The sequence below is a fragment of the Myiozetetes cayanensis genome, unplaced genomic scaffold, assembly GCF_022539395.1.
Source record: "Myiozetetes cayanensis isolate MyiCay16 unplaced genomic scaffold, myiCay2020 scf2-11, whole genome shotgun sequence".
Classification (NCBI taxonomy): Eukaryota; Metazoa; Chordata; class Aves; order Passeriformes; family Tyrannidae; genus Myiozetetes; species Myiozetetes cayanensis.
This window is the reverse complement of record NW_026087411.1, coordinates 112,176,345-112,197,134: the sequence shown is the minus strand read 5'-3', so window position 1 is coordinate 112,197,134 and position 20,790 is coordinate 112,176,345. Positions and strand designations below refer to the sequence as shown.

Here is a 20,790-nt window from a genome sequence, read left to right as displayed (position 1 = left end):
ACAAAGTGAGTTTTTAAAAATATGCGTGTGTCTGTGTGGGTTATATTTGTGCACATATGTATAGATATAAATGCACACATGACTCTGCATGTTCTATATTGTAATATAACAATAATATTGATTTTAATAGCAAAACCAGAGAGAATTGACTGGAGATGATTCCTAGCTTTTTACAATGGCATTCTTTAGGACATCCCTGGCATCCTGGCCCTTGGAAGGGAGGGTTGGAACAAAGTGATCTTTAAAGTCCCTTCCAAACCAAACCATTCTGTGACTCTATGGCATGGCATGTATTCATATATACACAAATATAATAATAATAATAATAATACTACTACTAATAATACTAATAATAATAATACAATTGACTGTATTCCTACAAGAAGGATCTTGCCCATTTGACTTGCATAAATGTCTTTTCTTCTGATCTGCATCACTCTGGGAAAACAGCCACCCCAACCTTTGAGTTTACAGAGTTGCAGGATTGTAGAAATGTGGGTTGGAAGATCTCTAGTCCAGTCTCCTGTTTGAAGCAGAACAATCACCAGCAGTGGCTGAGGGCAGTGGTGACTTCATGTGGATGAGGCCTGGGAATGCCCAGGGATGGATGTTGCCCCAGCTCCTAATGAAAACCAAACAGACCATGCTCTTCAATCACTGATGTTTTTTGGAGTTGTCCCGTGCAGGGCCAGGAGTTGGACTTGATGATCCTTGTGGGTCCCTTCCAACTCAGGATGTTTTGTGATTCTGCAGTAATATCAGGGCCCCTGACACAGTCCAAGCACAGACCACCTCAGCCTGACCCCAGCATCTCCTGAGGCAGCTCCTGGGGAGCAGTTTGGATGTGACCACTGCAGATTGGGGTCTCAGAACACCTGAACATGGTCAGACTCTGTTGGCTGGGCTTCGGGCGAGGGTTCACTGGTTACCCAGTAATTGGTCCCAGTTCATCAATTACCCTGTAGCCATAAGGCCAATTCCCATGGCTCAGCCACAGAGCAGCAGCTTGGCACGACTTCACAGCACACCTGCTTGTGGTCCCCTGTGGGTTCACCACGTACAGCTGCACATCAGACATGACCCTTTACATGTGCCCGGCTCAGGAACAGCTGCCCAGGTGGGATCGTGGCGTTGCAGATCCCAAGCTTTTCTGATCTTCTACATTTTTTCCTCACTGTCCCTTCTCTGAGGTCTCTTGTTGGACAAGGTCATTTGGAGATGGGCCATATTTCAAGGAGGATAACACTGAGGCTGTTTTTCCTTAGTCGAAAGAGAGAAAGACCATTTCCAGATGCCTCCTGCCAAGCAGACCCCAGGCTGTGGATGGCCCCATCCTGCCCATTCCCAGGGCTCTCCATGCTAATCTGAGATTTGTTAGAAAATATTTGGACAGTTGATAAGCAGAGGAATCTCCTGTTTAACACAATAGCCCCAGATATTTACAAGTGTAAGAATTGTAATTTAGGAGTAAGGAAGGGGAGGTCGCCTTGGTGGGTGGGATCAGGCCTGTATCCCAGCAGAAAGAAACAGACCTTGGAGTTCACTCAGGCACAGCCTGACAGTCAGCAGAAGTTACTATTGGACACCAGGTTGCTATCAAAGGGGTGGCCATGTTCCAACCAAAAGACCCTACATCCTTGGGGATGTCTGCATTCCTGTCTGCTATAGAGCAGTCTGTGCACCTTTGGGATGTGGAACATGGTACTTCGGTGTGGAGGTCGACTGTCCCTCCTCTCCTCACTGCTACAACCATCGGGATTGATGGATCTCCTGGTGTGCTGGAGAGCTGTGAGTGCTTTTCCAAGCAACCAGGTTGCTCAGTCCTCAAAGACCATCTCCTGCCCCTTCCCACAAACTGTTTGTTTAGATATGATTTAGAGGCATCCAGGTTGTTTCCACCCACCCTTCTTCCATCCGTTTCTTGCCTCCACACTTACGGTTATGGCCTTTGAAAGTTGTCCTCTTGCCCCCCTCCAGTTTTGCTCCTTCTCACAGGGAAGAACATCGTCACAAGGAGATGAAAAGCCTTAATTCAAGGAGATCTTATTGCAGAGCCAAGACTGAGCTCAAAGCCAGGCCCAGAATTTGACCAACTGTGTCCCTCTTGCACACGATCTCAGCTGGTCCTTTGGCTGCTTCTACCTCCACTGTCCTTCAAACTGGGGAAAACATATCCATGAAGGAAAGGAGTATTCCTGCCTGCTGGCAATGTTGTGTGCCACAGACCTTGGCTTGCCTCAGGCAGAGGAGGGAACGTTGCAGGGGAGGGACACAATGTTCCCTTTGCCTTGACGGGAAACATTTGGCCTGGGAAGGGTTGCACAGGAACAGTCTCTCCGTGGTGTTTCACGAGGCGAGGGAAAACCAGCTTTCTTTGCCTTTTAGAAAGCCAGACTTGAAGTTGAATGTTTCATCAGCAATCAGTAGGGTCTTTATGTTTTCAGAGGGAAAACTGTTGGGTCCAGGCAGCCAACTGAGTACACAACCATTTTCTCCACCCTAGACGTGTCAGATGAACCCTAAATCTTTCTGGGACAGCACCAAGCCATTTCTGTGCAGCTGCACAATGGTGCTTTTTGCTTGAAACCGTATTTCTGGCTAAGAGTGGGGAATTTACCTGTTTCTCCACTTCCTGCAGATCATCAATCACATAAGTGATGCCTTCTGTTAATCCAGAGCAGGGGAGAGCAAGAAGTCACATTCCCACCAGCACCCAGCCCAGTCATGGGCACTACTCAGACAGGCACTGTCCTGCTGTCCCTATGCCAGGGTCTGCTACTCTCTAAAGCAGTAGGGCCCTGGATGAATTTCTCCCAAATTCTGTCAGAGGGGAAACAGATAGAGAAGAGGGAGGGGGGCAAAAAATGCAATGGGCAGAACCTGTTTTTACAGAAACACGCTCGACTCCATTAGCTCCATTCTCAGCTTTCTGATCCCAAGCCTGTGTGCTGAGCTGATGATGTCCCCATGGATAAAGGACAGCTTTCCTTTGGCTGCCACATACACACATTTGGGTTTTTAATTTACAGTCACTCCCTGCCCTTCTACTTTTCTTTCTCCTTGTCTTGCTGCCACCTTCCTTTCCAGTTCTAGCCCTTCTCCGCCATGGTCTTGGACCAAGCAGCACTTTTAAGTGCTGTGATCTGACCAGAAACATTTTGGTGGGTTTTTTTCCTCCTTGAAATTTCAGTTTCTGAAATCGTGCAGTTTATGGAAACATCTCAACCCCTTTCAAAGAAATAGAAGATGTGAATTTGAGCTCCACTACCTGCAGCAAAACACTGATTAAAAGGAGACTGAAAGGCTTGGAGTGTAGGAATGGTTTCCACGCTGTCACTTTTTAATGGAAACAATCCTGGGATTTGGGACAAAGCAGTTTGAAATGGTGAATCCTTTTCCCCCTTGCCATGCTGTTGTGGCTGTGTGGTTGTCCCCTGAAGCAGAAGGTGAGGGTGTCTTGGGTGAGAGTCCATTTGGGATTTGTGTATACACAGGATCGTGGCTCTCACCTCTTATCATAACAAATTGTTTTAGGAAACTGCTTCTCTGCCGGGAAAACTGCTCTCAGGGTCTGTTTAGAGCCTGTAAGTGGCCTGGCTGTGTTTGAAGGACAGCTTCTCCTTTGTCGAGTTGCTTCATTGGGTTGAGAAGACACTTCTGCAAGGGGAAATGTTGATATCAAATATCTCTCCAGCTGTAAACAAAACTCCAGTGCTGTATTAATGGAAGTCTCTTTCCATTCCTCTTCACCCAGAGGGGGTGAAGGCAGGAGGGGGTTGTAGGGAAGTAGAAGGTAGACAAACTCATTGTTTCTCATGCAGGAGGATCTGACCCAAATCAGTGCAGGGAGGGCTCTTTGTTCCCTTCCAGAGACTGGTTTGGGAATAGAAACTTATAAACTGGATGCTCTGAACTGAAGAATTTACAGTCCTTGCTTTTTCTGTTTTTATTCCTTTGGGTCCTGATCCATTGGTTTTATGTGTTCAAGATGATCTCTTCATTGCTAACAGATTTATCTGTAGAGTCATGGAATCCCAGAATGGTTTGGGTTGGAAGGGATCTTGAAGATGAACTTGTTCCAACCCCCTGTGCCATGGGCAGGGATACCTTCCACTAGACCAGGTTACTCCAAGCACCATCCAACCCGGTCTTAAACACTTTTAGAGGTGGATTGCTTAAGAAAAACCCGAAGATTTTGACCTAGGAGTGGACAGTGTCAGGCTGTCAGAGTTGGGGTTTGCAGAGATGGTGGAAAGGCCCAGAGAAGGTGCTTCAAGTCTCTCTTTAGACTCAAGCTCTGGGCAAGCTCTCTCTGATTCCCAGCTGACTTGTTGCAAGAGGGCATCTGGTTCTCCTGACTGGGAATGCAAAAGTCCTCAGGCTTTGGATGGGCCATGTCCTCAGTCAGAGATGCTGTCACCACCTTCCTATGCTGGGAAAAGTGCCTGTAGGGGTGGGCTGGTCCTGCTCAGATCTGCTGTGTTGTTGATCCCAGCATTGTCTGTAAAGGCTTGATCCCTGCAGACCTGGAGGTGGATTTGAAGGACCACTCCCAATGACTAAGAGTCATGAAGGGGCCATATCCAAGAATTCTTTTTCCCTGTGAGACCCCAGTGCCCCACTTAGGAGTTGCTCCTGGTTCCCTGGGGACTGAATGTCCCATTGTGGAAAGTATTTCTGACATGAGCCTGCTCAAGGCCTCACCCAAGATTAGGAGGCTGTTGTGCAACACACAAGTGACATTTCCTGCCCTGGGGACCTTGCAGTGCCCATAAACTGTAGGTGTGAGGGGGAAAAAAAGCCTCCTTTGACATAGCAAGATGATGACCAGGATAGGGATGGGACACAATCCATCCTCTCCACTGGTCATTCTGTGATCTGCTTTCACGTGAGGAGCTCCTTCATTGACTAAAGGAAGGGTTTTATGAAGAATTAAGTAAAGGGCCATCAGCATTAGTCAACACCAGGAGCCCAGCCCATAAAATGATCCAAAGACTGATATTATACAAAGATAAGGGCTCAGCAAAGGCACGTGGAGGAGTTCAAAGAGGAAGATGAGGCCACTCAGCAAACACAAGGCTACTCCAGCCATGGGCTGGCGTCCTTCTCAGCCTGATCAGCAAACCTTATCCTTCCCTCAACCCTGTCCCAGTGCTGGCCATACCTGGCTTTGGGAGAGGGAGTAAATCTTTCCAGCAGAAAGGCTGTTACAGAGGTCACCGGATGGACCCATAAATCTCCATTATCAGGCAGCGGCTCCTGTGCCACGGGACGGAAATTATTGCCCTGAGTGTGACTGGGGGAGCCTTTCCTTCCCCCCTCATTGTTCAGGGCCCTCCGGGAGCCGCTCGGGCAATTTGCTGCCTGAATAAACGTTTCCTTTCCAGGCTGCTAAGTACAAGGAATAAGTGTCAGGGGATCTCATAATGCCAGGATTTAGAGCTCCAGCCCCGAGACAGAAGCCAAGAAAACACTTTGTTGCTTTTTTTCCTGGGGAGTCTCCTTAATCCCCGTTATTAATAACAGTGACAAATTAAACAATTAGTGCACTTGAAGCCCAGTGACCTCTGTGCCCAATATAGCTCATCCTGGTTCCTGTGGGCTTGGAGCCCTGGGAACATTTGGGTTTCCTAGGTCTTGGACACCCACCCACATCAAACCACGTGGGCTGTGGGTCTTCAGGTGATATCTTCTCATTATTTTGGAGACCCTCAGATTCTTGAGAGCAGGTGTGGCCAGAAGGACAGCTCAGAAAGCTCCTCTTGACAACTTCATCCCCAAATTTAGTGATGTAATGAAATGATATATATATATAATTCCTTTGGGAAAGAAATCCAGTCCCTTGTCTTCCTTCTTTGGGGCCCAAACACCCATTATTAATTAAAGGACATGCACTAAGCCCCCAGGCCATCTTCTCTAAGCCAATATCCAGCAGTGTCCAAGACACTTCCTTTGCCATCCTCAAGCTCACTTTGGAGCAGGTGAAGATATTTTTCCTCCAGGTGGTACCTCTGGAGGTCAAGGAGCTCTGAGAGGGCTCCAGGAATGTTTTTAATGAGGTTGCACTCTGTGGATGTCATCTTCTGACTCAGCACAGGGTGGTGCACGTCGAGGACGCACCCACCTGATATGGCCCCGTGAGGGCTGTGATTAGGGAGAGCCACCCATCGTGTGGAGCCTCCATGTGCCCTGGGAACAAAGTCTGTGCCTTCCCCATCTGATTCCTGTTTATGAACATTCCCAAGAATCACCTTTGTCTGCAGCTCAGAGGGAAAATCGTAAAAAATATTATTATTATTATTACTGCTACAGAAGAAGATGATGACTTCTGGAAAATTAAAAGCGAAAGTTTGGATGGGAATCTGAGTAATCTGGTCTAGTGGAAGGTTCCCTGCCCATGGCAGGGAGTTGGAAGGAGATGATATTTAAGGTCTCTTCCAAACCAAAACTTTCTGTGGTTCTGTGCTCCTATGATTCTATGAAAGTCCCTCAGGAGAGAAGCTCCAGTTCAAATTCCATGTAAACTGAAAAAAACCCAAACCAAACCAAAACCAAACCCACCAAAGAAACAGGGAGGAATATAGCTCAGACAAATACAGATGGGAGAGGAGAGCAGGTCTCAAGACTGGTTCGTACTGGTGGTTTGGATGTCTGATGGCAACCACCAGTGAAAATATTATGGGCAAATTAGCTGGGTGCCACACAAACTCTTGGGAAATAACACTCAGCAGCAAATTTGGTTATTGTCAGAAAACAGGAGACTTACACTTTGCCTGGTTTCAGCTCCACATCCTCTTCTTTTTTTTTTTTCCTAAAACCAGAAATATGCCCATACTTCTTTATATCATATTCATTTTCAGAGACCTTCTTATTCAAGAGTTAGTCCAATTCTTAGCATTTCTGAGAGGAACTAGGAATTTCCTCCTTTTTATTTGATGAAAAAATTTCATATTTTGTTTTTCTGGTGGAGAAATCTCCAGGAAAGATTGTATTTTGTATTTAGTCACAGATGTAAATCATTCAAGTTTCAACTGTTACCTTTTAATTACCTCTGCTCTGTTAAATTCTCCCTGGATTATGTCCACAGCTCTGTACTGAATTATTTTCAAAGAAGAAGGGATTTTTCTCACAGGACCAAAACTACTGTGAAAATAATTTGTCTTTTTCTTTGGAAAATGATAATCAAAAACCTCAACAACGTCCAAGATGAAAAAATAAAAATAGTGAAATATTTTCCTTTCTTGAGCTTTTCAAGGAAATGAGTTCTTTCCCAACCAGCTGTTCCAATCCCTTCTCTTTTCGAAGGGAATTTATTTGATCTAGATTTTGGCTGTGACTCAATTGCCATTTTAAAGGGGAAAGTGAGGCATTATGGTTGTGTTATCACTGAATCCATGTGGACAAAAATCACCTGGAGGGACTCCCATCTCTTTGAAGCCACCAGAATTGCTCAAGGGTAATTTTCCTAAGCTGCTGAGAAGATATTGGATTCCTGCTTTTCTGGCTCCAGAGTCCCTTGGATAACTCATGTACTGCTTTCTACCATTTCCTCTCGGGCACATGGTGTAACCTCTTGGAATTTTTAGCCTGGTTTTCTAGGGAGAATCAGGCTCCTGTAAATCTTTTCCTCTGTGTCTCTGTTTACTGGCGCCACTTCATTAATTTTTTTAATCCTTTGGCTCCTCCACGGTTATGCAGTTTCCTGCAGATTTTCCAGAAATAGTCTGGGGAAAAGAGAAAATAAGGCTGATGTCTGAACATAACCCCTGTTAGAATATCAGAGAATCCACTTGGGATTGAGACGCAGCTTGGCAAGAAGCCAAATTCTGTTGGTTTGCTCCTTAGGGAACTATTGTCTTCCAGCGGAAGCTGAGATACTCATGTAACAAGCAGGTGGACAAGCACAAAATACAGTGAAGTTCTTGGCTTCTTGAAGGCTTTGTGGGGAAGGGTGAGCTGATTTGTGTCTTCCCAAATGATGGTGCAGTCGAGGTGTGTTGTGTTGACCTCTGCACTGCCTTGCAGATGATCTGGACCTGCCACAGCCAGCGGGATTGGACTGGCCCAGCCCAGGGCAGTTCATAGAATCCCAGAGTGGTTTGGGATGGAAGGGAACTTAAAGATCATCTCAGTTCCAAACCCTCTGCCATGGGCAGGGACACTTTCCACTATCCCAGGTTGTTCCAAGCCCCATCCAACCTGGCCTTGAACACTTCCAGGGATCCAGGGGCAGCCACAGCTTCTCTGGGCAACCTGTGCCAGGGCCTCACCACCCTCACAGGGAAGAATTTTTTCTTAACATCCAATCCAGCCCTGCTTTCTGTCAGTGTGAAGGCATTACCCCTTGTCCTGTCACTCCAGGCACAGCTGTCCTCGCTCTCAGGTCACATCTGCAGCTGAACCTGGTGCAGGACAAACCAGGAAGGTGGTGGGTGAGTGCACCAAGCCCTGGATAGTGACATCAAGCATGATGGAGATTTCCATCAAAAGCTGAGCCTCTGACACATATTAGTGCCAAATGATGCCTGTTATCTGTCAGCCTGAGCTGGGATTAGAATCACAGAACCATGGAATATTTTTGGTTGGAAGGGACCTTAAAGATCATCTTGTTTCAAACCCCTGCCACGAGCAGGGAACCTTCATGTTGCACATGTGGATTCTTGTAGCTCGGGAGATGCTTCTCTTGCAAGGAACAGGGAGGAGGCACATGAACATCTCCTCCCTTGTCTCTCTGCAGCCCTTCCCCTTGGCAGAAGGGTGGGGAGGGAGTTGGGATGGGCTGGGTGAGGAGCATTTCCATGGGGGAGCAGAGCACACGGCACAGCTTTCCTGCCCCACTGAGATGCTCTGGCAGCTCTTTGATGTCAGAGCAGTTCTGCTCTCTGGGTCCGGGCCTGTGTTTATCCATGGTCACAGGAATTTGTCTGGATTGTAAACACGGCTGTTTGCCTGTCCCAATCTGTTTGCCCTGGCTATGTCCAGTCCTGAAAATTGGATAACGTCAGAGCAGAAGGGAAGGTTTCTATTTCTGTCTCCCGGTATCCGTGTCCCAGCACATCCCTGCTGCCACTGAAGTCCTGCAGCCAACACTGTATGGCAGGGAAAGGAGTCCCTCTTCCCAACAACCCTGGGGGCTTCCTTGGGAAAGGAAGAGCTGTTTCTTGCAACCTATAAAATCTGAATGTTTTGTGATTTCTTGAAATGTCCCTTCTGGGCTAAGCTGAGAACCAGAGCAGCAATTAAATGTATGGCCACCTAATTAACTGAGTGTTTTCCCTTCTCTCCTGCCATGGCAGCAGAATTCTTTGACGATTATTCCGAGGGGCGAGAATGTGTCAACTGTGGGGCCATGTCCACCCCGCTCTGGAGGAGGGATGGCACGGGGCACTACCTCTGCAACGCCTGCGGGCTCTACCACAAGATGAACGGCATCAACCGGCCCCTGTTCAAACCCCAGAGGAGGCTGGTAAGTCACGATCACACAGCGCGTGTGGGGTGAGGGTGAGGCACAGACCTGGGCTAGCTGGAGGTGACGGGGATGTTTCAACTCCTTGGGTCCCCATCTGCCCAGCTTAGGTGGTTTCGGTCCGGATTTCCAATATAAGTCAGAATTTTCTCGTGCTTGTGACACTCCAAGGCCTCGTGCTGTCCAGACCAGTTCTCCAGGCACTCAGGCCAGGCAGTGGAAGGGGCTGTAGGACAAAGGGCAGTACTTTGGTGTTGATTTAGCAACAGCCACTCTTTGCTTTAGTATCCCTCTTACCCTCAGGATCCTTTTTCCCTGGGCACTGCTGGATGACCCCTCTCACTTCCTGATCACTGGACACCTTTTCTGGATACCCTGCTCCTGGCTCCATTGGTTGAGCTGAAACAGAGCTTGAGGGGCAGGTCAGGGCATCCCAAAACCTGTGGAGTCAGGGTGGAGTATGCACGAGGGAACCTAGGGGATAGAAAGTTTCATCCTGGAGAAGAAAAGGCTTTGGGATAACCTAATTGTGGCCTTCCAGTACCTGAAGAGAGCCTACAAGAAAGATGGAGAGAGACTTTTTACAAAGTCATGGAGTGACAGGACAAGGGGGAATGGCTTCACACTGACAGAGAGGAGATTTAGATTAGATATTAGGGAGAAGTTCTTGGCTGTGAGGGTGGTGAGGCCCTGGCACAGGTTACCCAGAGAAGCTGTGGCTGCCCCATCCCTGGAAACATTCAAAGACAGGTTGGATGGAGCTTGGAGCAACCTGGGATAATGAAAGGTGCCCCTGCCCATGGCAGGGAGTTGGAACAAGATGATCTTTAAGGGCCTTTCCAACTCAAGCCATTCTGGGATTTTATGAGCTTGGCATTGATATCTTGTCTGCCCCTGCCTGTTTTGGTGAGGGGCTTTGGGGAAGGTCTCTGTGTCCTCAGGGACACGAGTCCATCACAATCCTCAGGCAGAAAGGAGCCACCAAGGCACCCCTGAGAGCCCGTTTTCCCAATCCTTGTCTTCCACGAGGCTCCATCCCCAACCTGCCCCGCCCTTTGGGTCACTCAGACCCGTCTGTGCTCAAACCCAGCCGTCCCCTTGCAAGCGTCAAAAATGCCACCGGCACCTCGAGCGCTGCCACCAACCACAGACACCCAGCGCCCTCTTGTGAAAACCCTTCCAGACTCTGCGCCGACCGATCCAGGCAGGATTTCACCCTGGCACGCAGGACCTTCCCTCTCTCATTTCCTGGCCTACAGATTACCTGTGCAGTCAGGAATGGCACATTGGGTACCAGGGTTGGTCCTTTACAGCGATGGATCTCTGCACAGCCTCGGGATAAGGCTGGGAAAACTCCTTAAGAAATATGAAACCATGAGTTGTGCAGATCCTTATGTGCACTTTTGTCATTTGGCTGGGCAGTTGGCAATCTGGAAATCTTGCAAAAGTGGTCAAATTCCTGCTTTTTCCTCTAGAATAGAATTTCCATGAACAAAAGGAGGACACATCTCAGGATGCAACATAGGGATGTGGTGAAAGTAATGCCAACTGATCTGCCTAAATAAATATATTCAGTGCAAGTGTTTTGGTTTAATCTGTGACTGTGTAATCCAATTTCTTTTTTTGAGACTGAAATTTCCAGAGAGCCCTGCAAGGGGAGATCTTTGCCTTTGCTGCAAGCTTTCTCTTAGGCTCTCACTCACTACACTTATAATCAAAGCTAAAACATGAGGAGATTACAACTATAGTTTGGTTTCTTTGCACCAAAGGGGTTTCCAGCTTTCAAAGTCTTAAGAAGTACTTTGAATTTCAATTTTTTGTTGTGCTACAGCTGTAGATTAGCTGATCCTGTTTAATAATGTGGGAGAAGACACGGAGAGAAAGCTGTGGCAAAGATCACAGAGGAAATTCCTGGTAGCTGCCAGCTCCTCACCTCCCAGGCTTTCACCCCATTACACAGCTGCCATCTGTGCTGTGCAGGGCTGCAGAGCTGGTTGGAGGTCCAAGACCACCAGTTTTCCTCCCTGTAGGCTCCTTATCACGAGAACAGACATTATCACACAGCTCTCATCCTTCTATTCAGTCCCAAATTTATCAGCAAGCAAAGAAGGAATTTGACTCCTGCCCATCAAGACTTTATCCTCAGCCTCTAAGACCTGAGTTTTGAAGGATGCTGGGAAGAGTCAGGCAGATGTGGAGCACGTGGTTTTTTCTTGTTCCACCTCCCACTCTGCTTCCAAGCTCAGAACTTGTATTTTTTTATGTTTTCAAGCCCACTGCTTTCTCCTGTGGCAGTTTGAGGTAAAGCACTTCACCCAGAAAGGGAACTTCAGAAGGCCTGTTCCCTGCATGTTAGTGGGATTCCTATCAATTATCCCACTGAATGTCAGGAAGACAGTGCTGCTGGAAGCTCTCTTTTTCTTGTCTTCCCTTCAAGCCACATGAGCCACATCACACAAAGCCAGAAAGGAGAATTTAACGTTCATGGCATTGAAAACATCTTCTTGAGATAGCCATGATGCCTGGAAGCCTGAAAGGGTGGGACAGTCTGAGATCCAGACACCTTAGTGTAGGTGTGTACAGGTGTGGAGGGTCTCTAAGCTGCTACTAGACCTGCTGAAGGTCTGGGCCTCTGTTCAGGTGATGGAAAAAAGGAGGCTCAGGGGGACCTTCTGGTTCTCTGCAACTCCCTGACAGGAGGGTGGAGCCAGGTGGGAGTCTGGCTCTGCTCCCAAGGGACAGGAGAAGAGGAAAAGGCCTCAAGCTGTGCCAGGAGAGGTTCAGGCTGGACATCATGAAGAATTTCTTCACTGAAAGGATGGTTAAGCATTGGAAGGGGCTGCCCAGGGAGGTGGTGGAGTCACCATCCCTGGAGGTGTTCAAGAAACTACTGGACATGACACTCAGTGCTCTAGTCTGGTTGACAAGGTGAGGATCAAAGGTTGGACTCGATGATCTTGAAGGTCTTTTCCAACCTAAATGATTCTATTTTATGTCTCTGGCACCATCTGAGATGTGCCAGGATGGCTGAGACATCCTGGCAGGCAGGAGGCAATGGAAAGGCAGTGGAGCAGAAGTCGAAAGACAAGAGGGGGAGCACAAGGCAGCTGCGTCACCCACTGCAAAAGGCAAGAAAGAGTTAAAACCAGAGAAATAAGAGAGGCAAGAGGAGAGGAAAACCTGGGGCATACTGGTGTGAGCTCACTGGGATGTGGGAGGCTGCTGGTGGCAGCAGGGGAGGGCTGATGTGTTTTCTCTCTCTGCATCTCCCCGCAGTCGGCATCTCGCCGTGTCGGCCTCTCCTGTGCCAACTGCCACACGACCACAACCACGCTGTGGCGCAGGAACGCCGAGGGAGAGCCCGTCTGCAACGCCTGTGGACTCTACATGAAGCTCCATGGGGTAACACGTGGAACAACACAGTGATCTCTGCTCTCTGTGGGAGGGTATCCGTGGCATCAAGCCGGGGATGGGGTTCTTCGCACAACTCTGTGCTCTCTTGGAGCTGTTTTTCCTGCTGTCCCTTTGGGTTTTGGTGGCCCTCAACATCCTGGTTATACTGGAAGGGATGCATGCAGGGCATTTCTCACATATTCATTAAGTCCCCTTTGCAACAAAGTCTTAAAACCTAATAAAACCAGGTCCAGATTCTTCCCTCCTAAATTCATTCCCAGATTCTTCCCACACAGTTCGTCCACTGGGTGGGACAGCTAGGGTGTCAGATCCCAGCTACAACTTGGCTGTAGGCTCCTCAGGGACTGATAGGTGACTTCCTACAGCAAAGTCCCAACAGTCTCTTCCTGTCAGTGGGGGCTTCATGTATTGATGTCATGATGTCATATTGATGTCATGATATATCCAGAAGAGTCTTGCCGGAGGTCAAGGCATAGCAGGACTTCAAGATGCAAATCTCCAGCCCTTCTCCCATCAGTCAGTGACAGTAGGACCACAACCATGGCAGATTAAGAGGCCTTCAACACCCTGGTGGTTGTTTAGTGGCCAACCCCAGTTCTGCTTCTTGTATTGACATCTCTGCCCATGGCAGAGCGGTTGGAACAAGATGGTCTTTAAGATCCCTTCCAACCCAAATCATTCCAGGACTCTACGACTGTTGCTCCCAGCATTTTTATACACCTTTAAATACAATAAAAATCATATAAAGCAATAAATAATTGCTTTATTTTTCTGTATTTATTGCTTGAACAGTTAGTACCTGACTGAATTTGCTCCCAGTGATGTTCAGTGACTCAGAGTAGATGGATTCATGGGAGACAGGTCAAAGCTGGAAGATAAGTGGGAAGCCTTACCTAACCCAATTATTCCTAGAAATGCCAGCATGTTTCTGACTATCCCAGGTCAGTGGGATCAGCTCCTAAGGGGAGTCACCCCACACAGGCTTGGTACCTTTCCCAAGAGCAGGTATTAGCCGGAAAGAATGTTTTTGTTCTGAGTTAAACAAGAAATTCAATCAGATGAGTTGTTGTTCCTTCTGGCCTTAAAACACTCAGTACTCAAGGTGTGAACTACCTACCTATTCCCACTTGGATGCACATCTTGGAGCCTTGACATCTCTCTTCACACAGAAGAGACCAGGGAATCTGGGCTCCATTTTGTTGCTGTTTTCAGTTAAATCACCTGGTTTTCATGGAGCCCAGGAGGCAGACTGGAATCACATCCTCCTAGATGACCTTAAGGACGTTCAGAAACCAATGGGCTTTTGTATTTGGATCCACAGGTTCCCAGGCCTTTAGCCATGAGAAAAGAGGGCATTCAGACGAGGAAGCGCAAGCCAAAGAACCTTAACAAAACAAAGACACCAGCAGGTGAGTGTTGAACAGGAGGAGTTTATGATATGTGTACACATGTTTGCATTTGTGTTTCTGACCACATTGTCCTGTGAGTCACAGATCCAACCACAAAAGAGGATGATTCTCCAAAAAAAAGGGGGATGTCTGAATGCCTTTCAGCAGCAACAAAGCCCTTCCCGCTACTTCTTGATCTATTTTTACCACACTAACTTCTTGATGGGTGGGTGGGTACAGCTCTGCACTGAAAGGTCTCTAGAAAGAGCCTGGTTTTCCACCTGCTTTCTCCCAGGCCCATCCAGCAGCGAGAGTCTTACCCCGACCACCAGCTCCACCAGCAGCAGCAGCAGCGCCACGACCACCGAGGAAATGCGGCCCATAAAAACCGAGCCCGGGCTCTCATCTCACTACGGGCACCCCAGCCCGGTTTCTCAGGTACAGAAGGGAGGAGATGGCAGTGGGAAAAAGATGGGAATTAGGGCAGTAGACCTGGGGAGAAGAACATCCCCAAAATGTTACTTAGGTACTCGGATGTAAGTACCTGAAAGGAGCTTACAAGAAAGATGGAGAGAGACTTTTTACAAGGGCTTGGAGCAACAGAAGAATGGGGAATGGCTTCAAGGTGAGAGTAGGCTTAGATTGGATATTAGATAGAAATCCTTCCCTGTGAGGATGGTGAGGCCCTGGCAAAGTTTGCCCAGAGAAGCTGTGGCTGCTCCATCCCTGGAAGTGTTCAAGGTTGTGTTGGACAGGATTTGGAGCAATCTCGGATAGTGGAAGGTGTCTCTGCCCATGGCAGGGGTTTGGAATGAGATGATTTTTAAGGTCCTTTCCAACCCAAACCATTCCATGAGTCTATGAATCTCTGTGGGAAAAGGCTGCTTCTTTTCACCTCAGGGGTCTAGGAGTTCACAGTGAGAGATTTATCCTTTGGGATGGGGTAAAAGCCCAGATTTTTGTCCATTAGGCTTTTTAATGATGTGTGCCTGTTCTGAACAGACAACGGGAAGTAGTAGCTTTTTTTAAAAGCATTAAATTCCTTCTAGTTGGGCAGGTCTACATGTTCCATGGCAGAAAAATGCCCATTACCTTTATGATTTGATCTGTCTTGAGCAAGGGAAACCCTGGCAATATTTCTCTACGTTCTCTGCACTGGTTGTTTGAGTGTTGGGTGACATGAGCAGGAGGGCAGAGAGCTGCAGGGTAAAATGGTGTGATCTGTACCACAGCCACCACTAGATGTCTGCAGACCAGCAGACAATGTGGATTCACACAAGATGTTTTCATTTGAGAGCCAGGAGAGCCTAAAGCCAACGAAATTTCAAGCCTTGGGAAGCAAAATGATAATTTCTGACATTTAGAAGAGAACCACATGGCCTGTGTGCAGCAGTAGGAAAGAACAGAGTCTTTCCTTGAAAGTGTTCAAAGCCAGGTTGGACAGGGCTTTGAGCAACCTGGGCTAGTGGAAGGTGTCCCTGCCCACGGCAGAGGGGTTGGAACAAGATGGTCTTTAAAGTCCCTTCCAACCCAAACCATTCTGTGATTCCATGATTCTAGAAAAGGAAGGTAAGAGACTGCCCAAGGTATCACACATAAGCTGCAATCTGCAGCAAATCCAGAGACATTATTACAATAGCACCAGCCTACACTAAGGGGATTCACATGGTCCTCTGTGGTTAGAACCTTTGTTCACAGGATTCTCCTTTTCCCACAGGCATTCTCAGTCTCTGCCATGTCCGGCCATGGATCCTCCATTCACCCTGTGATCTCAGCTCTGAAGCTTTCCCCGCAGGGTTACCAGTCAGCCATCAGCCAGTCTCCCCAAACCAGCTCCAAACAGGACTCCTGGAACAGCCTGGTGTTAGCTGAGAACCACGGGGACATCATAACTGCATAACCTGGGCTCCCACCCACCAACTTCAGGCTGATCCGCTCGAGAGATGAAGAAGATGCCACGTAATCATCAAGTCAGTGCTGTTTCCCACCTCCCCTGCTCTCCTGCCTTCTCTCTCCTCTGTGAGATGTTCCAGCACAGAGGTCAAGAGGACTGATCTGAGGTCCAGGAGAGCTCTCATGAAGCAGAGAAGACTAAAATCTCAAAGCAACTACTGGATATGAAGCATTTTTCCCCACTTTAAATGAGCCTCTCTATTTGATTGTCACCACCTTCTATGAAACAGAAACATAGAGATGGACCCAGTTCTTAAGTTTTATTTAAAATGATCTGGCATTTGAGACTCAGACAATGGTGGAACAGAGACACTTCTTTTCTTCTGTCACCATCCATTCTTTCCCTGACCAGAAGAAAATGCCACTGTCTTCTCATTACCCAAATTCTGTGATCTTCCACCAAATGGAGCCAGTTCCAGAACAGTTTGCTGAACAGACCTCACTAGAGATTCTTTAGCAGCTTTAGTGGATTTGATATGATCTAGGGCAGAGAAAAAAAGAGACAACTCCCCCTCCTCAGCTCACACGTAGAGCATTGTCTTTATTTTCCTAGATGGTCTGGAAAGCTGATGAATGTCTGTATTTAATAGTAACTCCTTTCCTATTTATCTTTATGAAATCATGGGACTGTGTTTCCAAGAGGTTGTTGGCTCAGCCTGGAGAAGGTCTGTCCAAAGTCAAAGCGGGATTTTGGAAGAAGAAACCTGCTGGAAGCAGGTAGAGGAGACCCACGTTGGTCATCAAATCCTGGAGGAAATGGCTGGGCTCTTCCCTTATGGATAGTAACAAGCCAGGCTTAGAGATGATTCAAGTGCACAGCAAGTGAAAGATGCTCTTCTAACACTGCTGTGCCATTGCTTTTGAGACAGATAATTTAATTATTTTGCCTACTTTTATGTTGGTTTGGATGTCATTGATGAAATCTGACTGTCACTTCTTTTTGGCTGTACTGTGAGTGCCCACTTTCCCCCCTAACAGCTGGCTCATGACCATTTCCCACATCTAATCCTTTAGGATTTCACCTTTGGCAACAAGCAAAGGCTCCAGCCTCTAAATGGAGGTGGCAGGGGCCATTTTCTTTACCAAACATGTGCACAGACTTGCTTGCCTGCAAGAGAAGCATAACTCCATTCCTGCATGAGTACTAAACAAGACTTGCCTATTTTCTTGCCCATAAGGCTCTCAGGAACCAGGGAATCAGAGCAAATGGAGCTGGAAGAGATGCTGAGAGCTCACTGACTCATTCCCTTTCCCCAAAGGGATCAATTCTGCCTAACCCAGCCCTGCCTGCTCTGTCTTTAGCACGTGCTTAACAAACTCCAGCACTGCAGATGCCACAGCTCCCCTGTGCAGTCCAAGTGCTTCACCAGATGCTTGCCATGGTGTTTTCATCAGTATTTCCAAGGAGAGACAGCTTTGCCTGTCTAGGCAGAGAATTTTTGGGAGGCCTTATCCTGCAAGATTCTCCACCCTTGTTTCTGTCCACTCCCAAACTCTGTTCCCCTTCTTGCCTTCCCAGCTCCTCTCTTTTCCTCCCTGCATCCAGAACTCAAGTATGGAACTACCAAGTGAAAATTTCTAAGAGGGATTGTGCATCCCTCCCAAATGTGCCATCCTCTGTCTCCCACTGTTTAACGTTCCCACAGGGAGTGTTTCCACCCAAACAGCTGGCTTGGTGAAGAGGAAAGCCACGTACAGGTTTGAAGCAAAAGAAGGGCATTGTGTTGTCTTTGTCTGAACTCACCGTTTTCCTCCTTAGCTTCTCTAAGGAGAAGGATTCAACTGGACTGGTCATGAGAAAGACTGGGACTGGAGTCACAGCAGAGACCTGGACCCTTCCACATTCCCTGTGCTCTCTGTAATTCAGATTAGCAGGGATTTGGAGGGGTGACAGAGCCTCTGCAATCCCTAGAGAAAAACACCATGGCAATGGTGCCATGGGAACGGCTGGATGATGTTTGCACCACAGTTTCCACCCTGCCTTGCTGGGCTAATGCAGTGTTTAGCCTCATTAGTGCTAATTACAGACGAGGAAAAGACATTTGTGAAACGTGAATAAAAATAAATGAGATTCTGTGATTCTGCTCAGGCCTGGCAGGCTGCAGAGAGGAGGAGAAATAGCACCTAAAAATATGAATTTGGGGTGAAAACACAAAGGTGTTTCTCCATTGGCATGAAGATTTTTAACCAGCCTCCTCCTTGAACTAAATTCCTTTGTAAATGACACTTGAACTCACTTGGGAGCTGGCTGTGAGTTGCTGGCCATAACAGAACAGCCTGCACCACAAAATGCATGAACCACTTGGCTCATGCACACATTGGAGATACCCAGAACTACCCCAGATAACCTGAGAGGAAGGGGAGCAGGTGGCCTCCTGGAGAGGAGCTGAAGCCCAGACCAACCACACCCCCCATTTCTCTTTCCATACTGATGCTCCCATGGGTTCTGCTCACCCTGCCTTATTGCTGTGCTCCTCCTCCTCCCCTCAAAGCCAAAAATCCAGGGTGGAATTTTTCTCCTGCCCTTAAAACACACTCCAAGGTGTCATAAAGGACTCTGCTTGCAATACCAGAGGGGAAAATCCCTACAGAACGCTAAGTGTGGTTATGCTCCCTCAGGTTATTTAAATGACCACAGCAGAGATTTATTAGCTGGTTTTTAGCCTTTCTCAAAGCCTTAAAAATAATTCTTGAAACGCAGTGAGGAGCATTTACAAGACCCCAATGGCAGAACAAGATGCCTGCTTTCAAAAGGTGAAGCTCTGGGGGCTGTATGAACAACTTTAGGCTTAGAGGACAACTCTTTAGAGGTAGAATTCAGCTCTTTTGTCCCCCTGTTTGCACCAGAAGCAGTACAGGTTTGGCTGCACCTGGTTCTGCAGTTCTTTTCCATCACCCAAAACCTGTTGCAAAGCTATTTTTGATCCAGGAACATTTATTCTGGCCAACACTGATATCAAGGCGCTTAGAGACTGACTTCAAATGCAGCACCATCATTTCAGATGGTGTACAAACTCACCATAAGTGACATAAGGTCCTTTTCTTCAGAGCTTGTAATGATCAAATTACAGAGTAATTTAAACCACAAGGGATGAGACCAGATTTCTCAGGGCTCTGCTCAGGCAACTTTTATTCCCAATATTCCCAAGGATGGAAACCCTGCCACCTCTCTGGGTTCCTGTTCCAGTTTTTGACCACCCTCATGGTGGAAATGTTTTTTCCAAATAAATGTTAGATTATAATAAGAGGCAGAATTGTTGGTAAATTAATTGCTCAGGCTTGGGGATTCCCAAGCAACAAGTCATTGTGGGAGGCTGAAAACGTTGTCTCAAAGCCCAGGAATCACAGAAAGCCCCTTCTCATAGGTGGGAGCTGGGATGGCCAAAGCAGGAGGACAAACTCTGGAAGTGACAGATGAAGGGATACTCAAAAGACAAGAGGATAAAAGTGCCACCACTTTCAGGACACTCAGCTCCTTCTAGCAGGAGGGGTGAAACTCACAAAATTCCAGGTTCCACCTGAGCTCTGCTTTCCTGCCCATGATGGCAGGAGCATTTCAAGCCTGCTTTGGTAATGAAATTAGATACAATTATTAGAGACCCAGACAAGGTAATTATTTCTATTATTATTGCTATTATTTCTGGAGAACCTCATGAGGACCATTGCAGGCCATGTCCTCCACAAATGCAGGCCTGAGAGCTATCCCCGCCCTGAGGCATGAGAGGAAAGAGCCCACTCCTGCAAAACACATCAGCATGTATTTAAATGCATTTGTGGGACTAGGAGGTCATCACTAATCATGAAAATGTTGATGCTGAAAGGTTTTGCAGCACAAGGTTGGGTTGTGTGGTGGCTCAGTGGCCACCAAAGTGAGATGAGCAGATGAAAACCAGGATGGGGAGACAGGGGGGTAGAAAGGTCACTTAACCATTTCCAAATGCCTTTGCTCCTTGTGGAAGTGCAATATCTTGATTCACTTCAGCTGTTCTTTGTAAACTGATCAGAAGAGATCCTTGGATCACTTGCAATCTTATGGGCTTGGATGGAGAGGGTGCAATCAGGAGGAGCTCAGGAATATTGCAAGGGAGCTTTGAAACCAATCAACAACTCAAGGTAACATTGAAGCTGTGACTATGTCACGGGTGGTGTTTTGTTTTGCCTTTTTTTTTTTCTCCCTATGTATAAAGTTTGAAGCTTCCCAGGTTGTCTGGGAAAGTCTCATGGAAACAGACACTTCTTTGGAAGGGGGAGAGGGAAACCAACCAACTGAACAAGCTGTAATTATTTAAAGATGTAAAAAAATATCTATTATGAAGTAGTATGGCTACCAATCCACGTAACTTCTACACCTTTAGAACTAATGGAAATAAAACGATGATAATAAAACCAGAGGGTTTCTGCTTGACTCTGTCTGCCCTCATGGGCTTCTTGGAGAGGGGTAGGGGTAAATGATAAGATACTAAGTGCACCTGGAGGAGAAATGGTGCAGTGGGTCATGTCCGAGGGAGCTCATAATGTTGCAATTACAGAGTGATTTTAAGTCAGAAGGGGAAAAGATCAGGTTTTTCA

The 20,790-nt window shown here is 47.3% G+C and overlaps 1 protein-coding gene across 2 annotated transcripts in view; it reads left to right on the top strand.

Annotated features, from left to right (window-relative positions):
• Positions 1 to 20,589, top strand: part of GATA4 (GATA binding protein 4) — a 30,607-nt gene extending 10,018 nt beyond the window's left edge. Inside the window, exons 2-6 of one of the 2 annotated variants that reach the window (XM_050314791.1) lie at positions 9,300 to 9,466; positions 12,743 to 12,868; positions 14,202 to 14,289; positions 14,564 to 14,706; positions 15,986 to 20,589. In XM_050314791.1, the coding sequence (XP_050170748.1) occupies positions 9,300 to 9,466; positions 12,743 to 12,868; positions 14,202 to 14,289; positions 14,564 to 14,706; positions 15,986 to 16,168 (707 nt within the window). In that variant the 3' untranslated portion in view covers positions 16,169 to 20,589. Of the gene's footprint in view, positions 1 to 9,296; positions 9,467 to 12,742; positions 12,869 to 14,201; positions 14,290 to 14,563; positions 14,707 to 15,985 lie in introns of both variants that reach the window. The other variant, XM_050314790.1, reaches the window with a different exon arrangement.
• Positions 20,590 to 20,790: the final 201 nt, after the last annotated feature.